This window comes from Sycon ciliatum, chromosome 10, assembly GCF_964019385.1.
Source record: "Sycon ciliatum chromosome 10, ocSycCili1.1, whole genome shotgun sequence".
In the NCBI taxonomy this organism is placed as follows: Eukaryota; Metazoa; Porifera; class Calcarea; order Leucosolenida; family Sycettidae; genus Sycon; species Sycon ciliatum.
Genome location: NC_088652.1, coordinates 19,447,733 through 19,464,813, shown reverse-complemented (window position 1 = coordinate 19,464,813; position 17,081 = coordinate 19,447,733). Strand labels below are relative to the sequence as shown.

Sequence of the window (17,081 nt, the reverse complement as noted above, 5' to 3'; positions counted from 1 at the left end):
GAGTCATACCGTATGAGGTTTCACTAAACTTGCACTACAAGTATGGTAAAAAGCTACAGCAGCAGGAGAAAAGTTAACAGTTTCGTTTTGAAGGTGGCCAAAACCCAAACTTGCGATGAAGGTTGGCGCTGAGCGCATGCTTTCGCATGCACTGTAAGACATGCGTCATGTGTTATGAAAAATGTGACGTCAACAAGAAATTCCGCCGTGGGCCAGACCAGCTGGCGGAGTTGCACACTCTAGTTAATGTACTTGTGATGCCAGTGATCTGCGGATTTGGTGCGTCCTTATGGCAGTAATTGAACGTTTAGTCGAAGTGCACATATTCTTACCTGATGCAACTGATTGTAACTTGCATTGACATGCTCCAAGGAGAACACACGATGTAAACCTGAAAAGCAAGACAATCGGATAGTGGCAGAAGGAATGTGAGTGGTAAAATGGTGGGCAGATTTTTTTTATCCATTAGCCATCAATGCACCAAACAACCTTATAAGTAATCCATGATGCAACGATCCATGGAATTAGAAAGGTGTTTAAATATCCACCATCACCCCTTGATGGTCGTGGTGGCTGCAGCAGCAGCAGCAGCTAGACCTACAGCCACGGCAACAACAACAGCAGTAGCAGCGGCGGCGGCAGAAGCAGCAGCAATACGAGCAGCAGCAACAGCAGCAGAAGAAACAGCAGCAGCAGCCGTGGCAGCAGCAGTAGCACCAGCAGCAGCAGGGCGGCAGCAGCAACAAGAGCAGCAACAACAGCAACAACAGCAGCAACAACAGCAGCAGCAGCAGAAACAGCAGCAGCAGCACAGAGAGACATACCAGCTAAACTAGAGATACAGTTGTCCTGTATCAACAATGTTGTAACATTGCCAAGATGAAGGTGTAGAGCGTCCACACTGCTGATCTCATTATGGGCCAAATTTAGCCACCGTAGCCGGGGTAGATGCTAAAATGCACACAAGAAAGACAGCAATGAAGACGAGGACAACCATTTAGAATCAACAAATTGTTGGTTGCATTCAAACAGCAGATACGTGTTTGTTTGAAGTTCACAGGCTCACAAGGCAAGTGTAAGCAAGACACATCTGTATTGGTTGCTCAGGCTTTGTCCAGACCGCTTTTTTTCAGAAACATACCATAATGTGAGAACAAAGAGGATACAAAATATGACAAAAAGAAAGCCATGTCATATCAATGCATTGTGCTGGCTGGACCAGGAGAGCTTGCCAGACCCATATACATGTTTTGGCCGGACGAGACTTGCCCTACAAAGAGAGAGAGAGAGAGAGAGAGAGAGAGAGAGAGAGAGAGAGAGAGAGAGAGAGAGAGAGAGAGAGAGAGAGAGAGAGAGAGAGAGAGAGAGAGAGAGAGAGAGAGAGCGCCAGGCACCTGCGCAGCTCTGGCTAGAGAACATACAGGCATCTGCACTGTTCTGGAGATAACGTACTGTTGCTTACTAGTGCTGCCTCACTGCTCAATGCTGCAGTGCTTTCACATACGCAGGCCAGCAGCCACAGTAGCAGCAGCAGCGGCGGCAGCAACAGCAATAGCAGCACCAGCAGCAGAAACAGCAGCAGCAGCAGAAACAGCAACAGCAGCAGCAACAACAGCAACAGCAGTAGCAGCAGAAACAGCAGCAGCAGCAAGTACACTTCGCACACAATACACCGGGCAATAGGGCTTGCCACTACCCAGTAAGTTAGAACCGGGGAGATACGACAAAGCCACTTGTAATTCTGACACGGCCTCATTTTCCAATGTACGTGTCATCATCAATTCATGCGAACACAGAGGTATAAATTGACATTGTTGCGCTTCATCATATTATTACCATGCACTCATTTGAGAAGTAATACAGCTGTAGTACGAAAGGCCTTATCGGAATTGCAAGTGGATTTGCCACGACACGCATTATCACAGTAGAACTCTCTACCTTCAGATTCGCAATCACTTGGATACGATTTGAACTGAGATCCAATTGCTCAACATGAAGTAACAGTTTCTGTGGTAACAAACACACAATGTAACAACAACAAACACACAATGTAACAACAGCAAACACACAATGTAACAACAGCAAGGAAGATAATGGCAGCAACAGCAGCAGCACAAGTAAGAATAAAGCACCGTCAGGATTGAAGATGGAATTGGAAAGAAGAAAAAAAGAGGTTTATTTTAGACTAACAAAGGCCAGACACAGATCGAGAAAGCGCTTGTGTGTGTGTGTGTGTGTGTGTGTGTGTGTGTGTGTGTGTGTGTGTGTGTGTGTGTGTGTGTATGTGTATGTGTGTGTGTGTGTGTGTGTGTGTGTGTAAGCTGTTGAATGGTGTAATCCCAGCACAAGTTGCGATGTCTAACGTAGCTGTTCGCTATCATCGCTTCCGCGATGGGCATGTCTGAGGTCTGAGGTGTAGGGGGGGGGGGGGGGGGGGCAGGTAGACAACCTCATGTATTGTACATTGTACACCTACGGAGCAGACAGCATGAAGCCAGCACAAATCAGAACATGATCAGAAAAAGGTGCAGACAATCAGGACACTACTTACAACTGAGTCATCAATTTCCTTGATCTGGTTATTGTTTAGATTCAGAGTAACCAAACAACACCATGGCGATGTACGGACTTCTTCACTTGGCCAGTTTACAAGCAACTCCTACAGCAGTAGAAAGAAGAGAAAAAGGGGGTTGAAAAATGAAAATACAAACTGAATCTGTGCCACAGATACAAGAGAGCAGATCATTGGAGTAGTAGAAAAGGAACAGAGGTGGAAACTACTGCTGCTCGCTGTATTGGGGTTCACTCAAGCCACTTACCTGGCAGGATGAAATTGTCTGGTGTACCGAAAGTGTTTGCAATTGATCTTTCAGTCGATCTGCGCATACAACACTGCCAAGGTCACAGTGATCCACCTAACAACAGCAACACCACCACCACCAACAACAGCAGCACCAACAGTAGCAACAGCAGCAGCAACAACAACAGCAGCAACAACAACAGCAGCAACAACAACAGCAGCAGCAGCAACAGCAGCAACAACAACAGCAGCAGCATTAGCAGCAGGAACAGCAGCAACAACAACAGGAACAATAGCAGCAGCAGCAGCAGCAACAACAGCAGCAGCAACAGTCCATTATTAGAATAAAGACATGAAACAGAAGCAGCAACAGCACCAGCAGCAGTGTAGGAAAGGAGAAACGGCTATTATGCCTAGTAAGAATCCCCGCTGTTGCGCATTCACTTTAGTGAGCCAGAGCATGCTTCAAATTCAGTGCATTTTTAAGGTATGCGTAGTCTACACCCATACTTGCCAACCATACCGGTTTTCCCGGTATTATACCAGGAAACTACGGTCACTACCGGCATACCGGGGCTTTTTGACTTTGATCGAAAAACTACCGGTATTGGCACTGAACCATGAGTGTTCATAAAAGGGTTGTTTTGTGGTGTGACAAGGGCACATGCGGCCCTGCGTTTCACAGAATCACACATGTAGGGGCGATCTGATAATAAAAAAAACTCAGGTTTTGGTCCCCCATTGAGCAATGGGTTAGAAATGAATAAAAAGAAAGAATACCGCCAACCATGCATCGACTAGGCGCCACAGTCAGAAAGTGGAAAAACTAGGCACAAAACAGACAGAGTACTGAGACATTCGACGACCTGACACCTAGCTCCAACACATTTCCCTCTTTGGTCTACCTTAACCTAGAACCTTCCAAGTTGGAAGGCTGTCGGTTAGCGCTTCGGAGATGTGTTGGAGCTAGGTGTCAGGTGGTCGAATGTTGAGACTCAGTATTCTGTCAGTTTTGTGCCTAGTTGTTGCACTTTCTGACTGTATATAGTATCTAATTACAGTGGTGGAGAGTTACTCTTAATTTGTATCCATATGTCCCCTTCCGTTTTACATTTATTATTGGCTCAACATCCGAGTTTCAAACCCATAAGATTGGATTTCATTGAGCACGACTGTACAGGAAGACATTGAAGCATAGCTGATACATGTATGTCAGGTCCTGGCCCGGTTACCATGCTGGGAACAACGCAAGCACTCATTATGCAACACCACGGCTCAATAGGAAATGAAATACATGATAGACATTGTGACTGAGCACATGATAGACATTGTGACTGAGCACATGATAGACATTGTGACTGAGCACATGATAGACATTGTGACTGAGCACATGATAGACATTGTGACTGAGCACATGATAGACATTGTGACTGAGCACATGACCCGGGGTCACTACATACAATGTACATGTGCTAGTTTAGTAGTTACTAGTACAGTCAAACCTTTTTAGGACGAACATCAAGGGACCGATGATATTTGTTCGCAATAACGGGAGTTCTTCTTATCCATATGTTTTACCCAGTGAATACACAGGGTTTTATCCAATACAGTTACGAATACTAGTCCTTCTTTAAAAGCAACCATTTGCCTTATCAGTGTTCTTTCTAACGAGGTTTCACTGTAACAAGGTTTTCCTTACAACGTTAACGTACCAGGAGCTGTGTCATGCTCTTGAATGGCTCCAAATCCTGCGTCAAAAGAGAGCGATTATCGGGAAACTTCCTTCCAGTTCCAGTCACCTACTCACGCACATGCAAAAAGCCATTTGCACACAAACAAACGCACACATACATAGTATATACACGCACACACACACACAACAGAGGCGAAAGGCTGTGTTAGCTGTAACTTAAAGTTTCACGCATCGAAGCGATCATCAGACAGCAGCATTCACTATCGAATTCTCTACGAGCAGGCCTAGATATTTGGTGCTAGTGTGGAAGTTAGTGCATATGTGCGAAGTGAAGGCGTGGCATTGGGACAATGGTATTGGGTTGTTTTGTGAGAGTTAACGGATATTGGTGAGAATAGAGACGATAACAGGGCAGTGTTACCGAGTTTGCTTGTAGTATACACACATACATAGTATACATCCACACATGTGGTAGAGGCAACAGTACGATCTCCAAGTAGCCCAGTCTAGTGGCTGAAAACTGGCCAAAGATGAAACACAATTGCACCCACCAATTGAACCACATAGTCAGTAAAGGACCAACATTTTAAGTCTACACAACCAGACTACACTCTTCTATGAGATGCACATATCAATAACCACACTCACCGACTATCGGTGACATACACACTCCCCACCCTCAGTGACCCCCCCCCCCCCCCCCCAACCATCACATACCCATCCTCAGTGCCCCCCCCCCCCATCACCCACCCACCCTCAGTACCCCCCCCCCCCCATCACCCACCCACCCTCAGTACCCCCCCCCCCCCACACACACCCTCAGTGACACACAAACTCACTCACCCTCAGTGACCCCCCCCCCCCCCCCCCCCCCCACATACACACCCTCAGCGACACCCCCCCCACACACACACCCTCAGTGTCACTCCCCTCCCACCCCCTACACACACCATCAGTGACACACAAAATCACCCACCCTCAGTGACACCTATCCACTCAACCACCCTTAGTGACACGCACACTCACCCATCCTCAGTCACACACACACACACACACACACACACACACACACACACACACACACACACACACACACACACACACACACACGCACGCACGCACGCACACGCATGCACGCACACACACACACACACACGCATGCATGCACACAGGCACGCACGCACGCACACACACACACACGCACCCCCCCCCCCCACACACACACAGTACTGCTCAATGAAATCCAGTCGCATCACTCAAGCCGGGCGTTGCACAGCCCTAGACCTGCGAACACTGGGCTGCGAAATGGTGCAAGGCGCAAACTTGAGTGGCACGACTGGATTTCATTGAGCAGCACTGCACTTTGAAAGTTAATGGGTTTCAGCGAGTGCACGGGGCAGTACAGGATGCCTTCTGACTTCAGCCTGATCCAGAATCAGATTTACACCAAATAGCAAACATCACCTACCTCTAAGCTTTCCAAGCAGTACAAGACGTCGAAGAGATGGCCAATATCACTTTCCTTGTCCCCATTCTCTATTAGAAACAAGCAGATAGCACATGAATCGCAGTTTGAGAGACCGAGAGAGAGAGAGAGAGAGAGAGAGAGAGAGAGAGAGAGAGAGAGAGAGAGAGAGAGAGAGAGAGAGAGAGAGAGAGAGAGAGAGAAATTGGGCATGTTCCGATAGTGCGATCTCGTTGTGAAGCTCTTGTCAATGAAACTCAGACCAATTATCATGTGTAGCGACGAAGGTCATGCTATTGTAGTGCGGGTGTTTTTGTGCACGTCATGTGTACGTGGTGTTGGTGCATGCACATGTTACAGCTGTGTGGAAAGGAGTCTTCGTCATGTCCAGTTTTGTTTTAGTCATCTCCTTGTAAATATAGTCCTTTCCCAATGGAGTCGTGTCATCAATCGTCTGAGTGTGGAGATGGCACTGGTCTGGGAGCGGAAGAATAAATCAAGTTACAACAGTGTGGCAATGCGCTCGAGACAATGTCATTATAACCAGTTCATGACGCTAAAAGGCTCCGTGGGTCTAGCTTTCACTGGCCAAGCCTGGAGTTACTGTGCAGCTGTAATGCCACAGACAAGGACATGCCATATCCTTCTATCTCCTGTTTGCTGCTTCCGCCTACACAACAGCACAGGGAGTTGAAGTAGAAACCCTTGTAGATACCTGTGTCTCAATTATGAAACCATACACCAGCTCAGAGTGCTTGTGAAATGGATATTAGAGCCAGATGGCGTAAAGACGGTACGCTACGGTAGTGTACAAAATGTGCGGATACCCACAATGATACAGCACTGAAAGGAGAGTACACCAACACATCGCCGACAACATAACACAGCAACACATCATTCACCTGTGGGTGCAGCATCTGTAAGCAGTCTCTGCGTGATGGAGAAGAGCTGCAGGGATGATAGACGCACTGGCAAGCGAGACATCAGGATCTCATCGCCTGCTCAAACATTGCCAACATAACAACGCCACACATGCAGGTGTGTGCACACACACACACACACACACACACACACACACACACACACACACACACACACACACACACACACACACACACAAACAAACACACACACACACACACACAAACACCACACAGATATATACACAGTACAATAGGCACACATCAATGATACAACCACGTCCTTCTTCACTGTTACTCGAAGCTTCGTGTTAAAAAGCACTCATCAGATAGCATAGCACAAACTACAGTCAAACCTGCCCTAACCGGACACCCTTGGCACAGCGGAAACTGTCTGATATAACAGGATTCCGCTTGATCCAGGGATGTACGTTCTGTCTACGGCACTTGGTGCATGAAAATTTGTCGGGTCAATGCAGGATTCCGTTTGGTACAGGGTCCGGCAAACACAGGTTTTACTGTACTGTCTAGAGTTGTAGACACATTTCCACCAGATACATGTATACACACACACATTTCCACCAGATACATGTATACACACACACATTTCCACCAGATACATGTATACACACACACATTTCCACCAGATACATGTATACACGCACACATTTCCACCAGATACATGTATACACACACACATTTCCACCAGATACATGTATACACACACACATTTCCACCAGATACATGTATACACACACACATTTCCACCAGATACATGTATACACACACACATTTCCACCAGATACATGTATACACACACACGTACATACATGAGTACATGCACGTGCAAACAATGGCCAAACACCAGGAAACGTTGATGCTGGAACATGCAGACAATTGAATTCAAACTAAGACTCCTGTGAGTGACTACAAAAAAATGGAGCTTCATACAAGCAAAGAGAGTGAAATGGCGGATGGAGATCGATCGAGAGTGCAAGCCCCGTGCTGAAACGCCTTCGCTGGCTTGCAGCGCTGGTTCAGCGCATCCTGTGGGATTGAGTTTGAGTCCACGGTGTTCCTCTCGTCATGAGCTTTCCAGGATGCCCAAGATAATGACAATTGTCCAAGGGAAATTAAAGTTATGTTCAATTCAAGGCAATGTTTTTAGTTTTTACACGGTGGAATTCTCTGTAAACGTTGAGCTCGTTGCGTAAAGGGTTAACATGTTACAAGGAGTACCTTGAAAATGCACAGTGGCTAGAGCAAGGTAATAGACTAGCTTACACTTCAGAGAGATGGTGAGCACACATGCTCTTTCCCCGGGCACTGCAAACTCACAACTCAGTTTACAGTACAGTCAGACCTCGCTTATCCGGTCCTCGTTTATCCGGATCCCTCGCCATCCGGAAGAAAATCGCTGGTTACCGATGTGCAGCATATGTTATGTATACAACATAACCGGACCTCGCGATCCGCATACCGGTGCATGATTTTGTGTACAAACTGGTTGAAATGTGTACAAAAAGCTTCGTCGTATCCGGTTGCATGTGCCTTGCAGAAGCTAGAATCAGGGAGTTGTACAGGCAAATGAGGTCCTTGACCTGCTGGGTGCATGTGGACAGCACTCAGTTGCATGCACTTGTCATTTTTCTCGCTTGTTTTACATACTGTGCACGCTAGTTGTACTGCATAGGACCCGTCTACTTCGAAGTACATGTATGTACGATGTCACTGCTTTTGATATGCCACATGCATATACAGTATGTGTGTTCAGTTATCCGGTTCCGTCGCCTATCCGGATGTTTTTGTGGAAAACAGATGTGTGCGGTTAAGCGAGGTCTGACTGTACCATGATTGACGTTTCGGCAAATTGCCATTATCAGGATGCAAATTATTAACTTATTCAAACAGGGCTGGTCCCAAAAAGTGTTTGGATAACTAGCATGTGATTGTATGTTCAAGCACAGTCGTATACATGTACTTAGTCCACATAGGGTATGTACCGGTATATCGGTTATTTAGCATGGAGAATGAAACCACAACAAGAAGGACTGAACAACAGTGCATACTGACCATGGTGAAACAGATGACGTGCAAGATCATACGTGATGCTCAGAGGATGCTGCAAGGGACCAAAAAGGGGAAGACACAAGATACTCAAGGACCAAGTGAACACAGAAAAGTCCAGAAATGCTGCAGGAAATAAAGGACATAATCCTGACAGTACACACAGCCCTCCCTAATCTGATCACCTCCCTCACTTGGCCACCATACTGCGTCCATCGAGTCAACTTCCTCTACCAGGCAGAGCTCTCAGTTCTCTTAGCTCTCTTGTTTGCTGACAGGTATGTTTTACTACTGCATGCACATTTGAAAATGCCTCCATCGCAAACACACACCAGCACAGGCTCTTAGCTGCAACGAATACAATCAATCGTCACTATCAACATTTCACCCATTGGCCATCATCAGTGCCTCAGTAAGGAAGTGGAGGCAAGCAACACCTAGTATAAATAGGAAAGCTCCAGAAATAACAACTCACGCGCATGCAATTGGTGACAAAACGATTGCAGTTTTTAGCAGGTATTTGTAAGACACAAGTACTCCCAAGTCATACATACAGTCTGGCATTCACATGTAAGGTGACCAAAGACAAAACTATTACGGCACATTTAGACCAGCAGGTGCCATAACACGTGTAACACTGCTATGATTATTATGTACAGAATGTGTGTAGCAAGTGCAAGTGCATGTACATGTACATGATTATACATGTACATGCTATCAGTAACAGGTGGTACAGTCTGGTGACACCCAGTGCGCGATAATAGAAGGTCGAGTGTATGGCATAATATTCCCAGTCATCAGACACTCGACATTCACTCTGCGCTTGGCATAGACAAGGCTACGACCTGACAGTGTCCTCGTACTACTAGTACTCAAAAAGGTCTGCTTTCCTCAGGGTGGTGAACATAAATATTCAATTCTAAGTCAGGTGCAAAATGCCAGTCACGATGCCAATACAATGTGGATTTTCAGAGACATGGTGGACGCTTGCAATTTGCATGCAGCGTGATTGATTGGCTATCACCATAGATATACTGGCTGAAGCACTGAAATGCTGTGAATGTTATTGGGTTTGTCCGCTGAGTGCATGTCATAAATGCAATCAAAACATTCTTACTTAGGGTCGACCAGCGAATACATACCCTCCTAGCTTCGCTCGCAGGGTATGTAATGGCTGGTCTTGCCTTTGTACTCATGATTGATTCCATTCATACGAATATGCACTGAGATACAAGGTTACACAAGTTCTGACCGACGCACTTGCCCTCAAATCTGACTACACACCTCTTGCTCAACTTGCACAATGGTTTACATTTCAAACGTAATAGTAGGGGCTCTCTCTATACATGTGCATAGCGCAACACGGCATTGTATAACACTGCAAACAACACACACTATGGCTGCAGTTACATCTATTGCTTTTGTTAAATTAACGCCATTGACCAAACCAAGAGGACTGCACATTCGCTGAAAATACTACCGAATGTGCAGCACTTACATGTCGGTGAAAATCCAGGAACAGCTTGATACATGACGGCAATGGGTTTAACAGCTTGCAGATCTGATCTAGATAGTTGCTCAATCCGGCTTTGCGCTCTTCAATAACTGAGTGCCGTTGGTTGCCAAACAATCGCCTTGCGGGCAACAAGTTCTTGTCGATGCCATGTTGCTTGGTGAGCTGAAAAATAGAATATGAACACAACATATGAACGGCTTTACCTTACTGTACGGTACTGTAGCGGACATTGAAATCCATTGAGAAGTCAAGCGGTCACGGGGCGCTGGCCTTGCAGCCGCGTGCACTGCAGGTCCATTTTTTACAGTGTGTGCGTGAACTACAGTGCGTGTACGTGCTAAAAGCAGTAAGGGCAACGCCAGCCCCGGGCATCCCATCGGATTTTAATGTCCACGACAGTAGTATCCCGTCTTCCTTGCCCGTGTGAAGCCAAACAAATCAAGTCTACTACGCAGTATACAATATAATTATTGCATATGTTCTGCCTAGTGGAGGGTTGATTGCCCTTTTTTAAAAATCTTGCATTGATATATTCTTGCATCCTCGGACATTTGCTCCAAAGCTTACAATAAATCAGTCTCATTGAAAACAATGCAAAGCCACGGAGGGTAGCCCAACCCAACCGACAGGTTAATGGTTGGATGGTTGGACTGGAGCTGGCTGCACTGTAGTTGTCTGCTAAACATTGTCAAAGGGACACATTCCAATCTATCACAGACAACAATCAACATGACCCAAGCGAGATAAGGAGAGAGAGAGAGAGAGAGAGAGAGAGAGAGAGAGAGAGAGAGAGACAGAGAGAGAGAGAGAGAGAGAGAGAGAGAGAGACACGCACACACAGACACAGACACACACAGACACAGACACACTCACACACACACACACAGACACACACACACACGCAGTACTTACCACTTCGTTCAGACTGTAAAATTCACTATAGCGACGAGATACATACCAGGATGCATCTACAAAAGTGACTTTCAGCTGATAAACCTAAACAAACAAAACAAATGTAGATAGAACAGACAAAGCACAGAGACATGTACAGACATGCGCATGCACATGTTATATGTGCTCACTGATCATGGGGCATCTCCAGGAAATCACAGAGGGAAGGAAGAATCTTGCAAAGATGATTGCAAGTTCGCACCGGCTTACAGACCACCCAAAAGCCCCCCCCCCCCCACACACACACACAGTCCAACCCCTCAGAATCGAGGGTAGGTTTTCAAATGTCAGCATATCTACGTTAAAGTGTGAGGACAAGATGCAATAAATGGATTGATTGCATGAGGGCACATGTATGCAACCTAGGATATATGTAGGACTCAGTGAGCAGTCACGTCTCGATGACCGATCACGATCCCCGTGACCAATCAAACAGTCACAAATCCCCGAAGAGCAGTCATAAAGTCACACACCAGTTTGAATCCCGATGACCAGTCAGAAACAGCCGCGACTTTCTCTGTGAACGGTCACAGGATCCATGTCAAAATATTACGACTCAACTGTAGGCATTCACGCGTTCAGCATACTTTTTTCCTTCACAGGTTTCCATGGTTTCAGAAGTGAGCAAGAAAGATTTCGATCAACTCTCGATCTCCGCGTAGTTTACTTGTAGCTCGAGTCTGGTGTGTGTGGGCTCCTCTCCAAAACGAAGGGTGGTCAAAAATCTTGCAGGCTTCAGATAGAATCTCTTTTGAGAGGACGTTCTGGCTAGTAGGTTGTGCTATTCATCATATTTGAAGAACAAACTTCGTCGTTCAGAAAAGCTATTTCGGAATATTTTCAGTCATGTAATTTTTGCATGCCGATCTTGCTAGAGCAGAGACTGACTTCAACTGATCCAGCATGCAAGCAGCACTCGATTTGTGTTTTTGGAGAGGATGGGTGACAAGATTACGGAGTCAGAAGTGGACGATGCAGAGACGAAAATATAATGAAGATGGAAATGAAAATATGTTCATTTCCAAGAAGGTACTGAGTACATCAAGCACCTTCGTGTGTGTAGCTCTGTCTTTCTTGTGGAAGACTCCACAGAAAAACAATGTCCAGCTTGTTGAAACTGAAACTGCCTCTCAGTTGAAGTCGTTCAGGAAGACATCTATTCAAGACATCATTGATCCATTCTCAAGAACCATCGTAAGAAATTAAATCAAGTCAAGTTTATCGATAAGAATGGCGAACTAGACCAGAGAAGTGTGAGTGTCTTGTTTTGACTGCAGGAAACTGTATTTCAATATTCTGGCTCAACGTAGTGCTTACGCAGTTTACTGCTTCGAACACATCTTCATTTCTACTCCCAAAATAACTCTGTAAAATTTATTGATGCAACATTAATCATCATGCATCATGGTCTTTCTCGTTGTGCTGCTATAACGTGTATAAGTACATGCATACGAGTACTGTGTACCGTTTACTGTCTCCTTGTCAGTGTTTTTGGGCGATCCTCCACACCTTCATTTGTCTTCCAATTATTAATTTTATGGAAATATTCACTCACCTCAACTTCTTTTGATTGCTGGTGCGAATGTAGCCTGCGATGCCTGCTTGTTAGTGAGAGTGCACCAGACATGTATCGATATGTATGTCTGACGAGATGTTCTTGAATAATAATACAGAAGTACTTGTGTCCAAGTGTCGTCATGAAAACAAGTTCTACCTCCGTAACTTTGTCCGCAAGGTCACGTGAATCTAGCTGGTAGTCCCGCTGCCTATTTGTGTGTGTGTGTGTGTGTGTTTGTGTGTGTGTGAGTAAGTGTGCGCGCGCATGTGTGTGTGTGTGTGTGCATGCGTGAGAAAGAGAGTGTGTGTGTGTGTGTGTGAGAGAGAGGGAGAGAGAGAATGTGTGTGTGTGTTTGTGTGTGCGTGCGTGGATGTGTGTGTGTGTGGATGTGTGTGTGTGTGTGGATGTTTGTGTGTGTGGATGTGTGTGTGTGTGTGTGTGTGTGTCTCAAACTCTCTCTTCTACTCTCCCCCTGTCTCGGGGGGGGGGGGGGGGGGGGCGGCGTGGCCAAGCATTTGGCAGCTGTACACCAGGCCAGATGTGTGTGTGTGTGTGTGTGTGTGTGTGTGTGTGGATGTGTGTTTGTGTGTCTCAAACTCTCTCTTCTACTCTTCCCCTGTCTCGGGGGCGGCGTGGCTAAGCATTTGGCAGCTGTACACCAGGCCAGGTGTGTGTGTGTGTGTGATGTAGAGAATGAATGACATAATTATGTGCGTGTGTGTGTGAGAGAGATTTAGAGAATGAGTGTGTGTGTGTGTGTGTGTGTGTGTGCACGCGTGTGAGTGTATGTGAGAAAAGGGAGAGAGTGTGGGTGTATGTGTGTGTAATGGTGTGGGTGTATGTGTGGTCCCCAGCTCTATTCTATGTCATTCACGCTGGAACTGCTGCTGCATAGCCCCAAGTCTGAAGACTTGGCAACTTCACGCCTGCACCTGACTCTTGCACTATAATACCCGTCGCCTATGATACCCCTTAGAATTTCCCACCTAACCCCTTGCTCCCCCTTATGTTCAGGCTGCCCGTTTAGGAGCCATCAGTTGCCTGACGATCGTAGTAATACGTGAAACTCAGAGTTGTGACAAAGCCTCCAATCTCTCTTGTAATACAGATTTACCTATATTCTGCCTGTGACTACTCACAGAGAAAGAGTGGTCACAACTGTACATTCCGCATGGAATTATAGTGGTCACAACTGTATTCTGTGACCGCTCATAGGGTATTATAGTTTCCACAACAAATCCTGCAGTACGAAGCACCCTGCGAGCAGTCACGAACTGTGTACTTTACACATGTACATGTATGGTGATTTGTGACTGGTCATGGGGCATTGTGACTGGTAAACTAATTTGTGACTGGTCATGGGGGGTTTGTGACTGTTTGACTGGTCACGGGGACCGTGATTGGTCACGGGGCCTTGACTGGTCACTGAGTCCTACATATACCCACAGGAAGGTACATGCACCACTAAATCAACTAAAGCACGCGCCCAAACTAGTCATGTGCCCTCTGCTCTGTTTGGTCCAACCGACTAGGCTCACACAAGACTGAGCAGCGTGCGCATAGCCATGCCAAATAAACGCAAATAAATCAAAACACAAATAAATCGAACCACAAATAAATCAACTAGCATCACCGAGTGCCTGCCTGCCCAAGTCCTCTATTATTGTATGGCAGTCGTTGCACAACACTCTGACTGCTTACTCATTCCTTGCATAACTGCCACGAAAACGATTTGTGCATAAATTCTCACTGTTGTGTCAGCATGTCATAATCTTACTCAAAGTCGTATACGAATGTACCAGTAATCAATAATCATTTTTTTGTGAATTTACTACAAACAATAACAATTAATTATTGTGACAAGATTCCTCATACGACCTAACAACACAAAATTGGTACAAGAAGAAAGGGACTATCACCTTACAGTATAATCCTCCACCACCTGCGAGTTCAGGACGGATACTTTCTTCAGCTGGGAGGACATGTTCAGCGATCTCAGCAATGTCACAACATGTACTAAGTCGTATGTACCTCGCCAAGGTAGAAACTACTACTATACTAAGGAAGCCTTTCGTCTGAAACAGCCATATCACAGGCAGGTAGTTCAACAAATTATTTGATCATGCTTGAAGCAAATCCACGCACCATGAACACGACAATGAGGAGCTTAGAAAAGCTATGTCCTGACTTTCAGATGGACACCAGTCATAAGCAGTTGGGCTTCACACAAACAAATCGTAGGTAATGCTGAACAGGGTCTGGGGCTACTGTCTCTATCACTCTCCCTACGTCTGCACCATCCCTAAAGTGGTTGCTTCTCGAGGCAACTCTCTTTCTAGCTTGACAGAGTCGACATTGGAGTACAAGTCATGTAACTCGACGTCTCGATAACCATGATAACTGTGCACTGGTCAGAGACATAACAGAGATGGACGCTGTTGTCATTTGAATTTTTTTCATCAGCCCTGGAAATACCTGACTGAAAGTGACGTAATCATGACATGAATAATTTTTGCACTGACCATGTGACTGTGTGCATTATGTGCACGTGAGATATAGATGGTGAGTCTGGTCACTCTGGTGACGCCATGCAGTGCATAACGTAAATACCGGATATGCATGATGTGAGTCAGGGAGTCGTCAAATACCGTATTTGCCGACTCCCTGATGATGTGAGTCAACACTGGGTTTTGCCGCTGAGAGTTTCATTTTCAGTCCATTTTGCTGCTGACGGTTTGCCCCCCGCCCGCCCCGCCCCCCTGTAAGTAAGTTAGTTACTCTTTGATGTTGCTTGTGATTTCGCAGCACGGCCCGGTTACCAAGAGTGTTTATGGACTCTTATTATTATTATTATTTAAATTTTGAATAGGGCAATCCCCACAGGCCTAAGGCCTTTTTACAGGGTACCCTATGTGGTCACGTATAGATTTGCGGAATAGTGAAAGCGAGGAGCAAGAGCGAATGTCAGCTGGAAGAGAATTCCAGCGGTCAGAAGCCAGAAAGCTCAAAGCGAATAAGCCATAACGAGTGCGTGCTTTAGGCAGAGCAAGTGAATCTATGGACTGGGAACGTGTACGGGCAGCTGTGCGTGTTGTGGCAGAACGAAGGCAGAAGCAATCAGAGAGCAGAGTGCTACACATGCCACGTAGGGCCCGAAAGACAAGAATATACAGTTTAAGCTGATAGCGGCAGTGCAATAGGAGCAAGGCCATATCTGGTGTGTAAGACTGAAACATCATAGTGCCAAGGGAAACCAAAAACAATCCTAACAGCGCGGTTAGCAATACGAGTTAGTCTATCATGTTGTGTGGTGTGAAGGCAGTGTACAAACGCATCATCAGAACCATACTCAAGGTGTGCTTTAATAAATGAGCAGTAGAAGGTCTTTCTCGCAGCCGGTGTCAGATTGTCCCTGATCTTGCGGAACATGGCAAGTTTTGTTCCGACCTTTTTCTCAACTTCAGTGACATAGGAGAATCGGATAGATGTTCGTCAATGGTGAGGGCCAAGATACTTCACCGTTGGTGTTGGGGATATGAGGAGGACATCGCCGAGCCGAAGGCAGATGTTAGGAGGAACACATTTTGTTTGTTGTCTTATGATGATAAAGTGAGTCTTGGAGTCATTAAGATTGAGACCTCGGTCACGTAGGTACTCTCTGATGATAGATATGTCAGCAGAGAGATCATCAGTGAGTTTCTGCAAGTTCGTGCCTGCCTTATACATAGACACGTCGTCTGCAAATTGCCGAACCTTGCTCGTGATGGTACATGATGGCAGAGCTCGGACAGATAGGTTAAAGAGGGCAGGACCCAATGTTGACCCTTGAGGTACACCTCTTGTAGGTGTGTACTGTTCACCTTCCTGATGTTTCGTGACTACTCGTTGGCGACGGTCACGTAGGAAACTAGCTATCCATTGCAGTGCAGTACCACCAACACCAATAGAGAAGAGTTCTTGAAGAAGGGAGGCGTGATTGACTGTGTCAAATGCTTTGCTGAGATCGAGAAAAGCAGCGACAACAAATTGGCCCTTGTCTAGACATGCTTGCCAGTCGTTTGTTGTCGTGGCTAAAAGATCTTCGAAGGAATGCTGCTTGCGGTAGGCGAAC

General features: G+C 46.0%; 1 protein-coding gene across 1 annotated transcript in view; it reads right to left on the bottom strand.

Moving 5' to 3' along the window:
- Positions 1 to 15,386, bottom strand: part of LOC135825587 (uncharacterized) — a 30,238-nt gene extending 14,852 nt beyond the window's left edge. Inside the window, exons 1-12 of the mRNA XM_065338196.1 lie at positions 14,895 to 15,386; positions 11,374 to 11,457; positions 10,444 to 10,623; positions 8,952 to 9,000; positions 6,861 to 6,956; positions 5,962 to 6,029; positions 4,513 to 4,599; positions 2,820 to 2,915; positions 2,552 to 2,659; positions 1,939 to 2,007; positions 825 to 951; positions 333 to 391 (exon numbers count right to left, since the gene is read on the bottom strand). Coding sequence (XP_065194268.1) covers positions 333 to 391; positions 825 to 951; positions 1,939 to 2,007; positions 2,552 to 2,659; positions 2,820 to 2,915; positions 4,513 to 4,599; positions 5,962 to 6,029; positions 6,861 to 6,956; positions 8,952 to 9,000; positions 10,444 to 10,623; positions 11,374 to 11,457; positions 14,895 to 14,954 — 1,083 coding nt within the window. The 5' untranslated portion in view covers positions 14,955 to 15,386. The remainder of the gene's footprint in view (positions 1 to 332; positions 392 to 824; positions 952 to 1,938; positions 2,008 to 2,551; positions 2,660 to 2,819; positions 2,916 to 4,512; positions 4,600 to 5,961; positions 6,030 to 6,860; positions 6,957 to 8,951; positions 9,001 to 10,443; positions 10,624 to 11,373; positions 11,458 to 14,894) is intronic.
- Between the last annotated feature and the right edge of the window lie 1,695 nt (positions 15,387 to 17,081).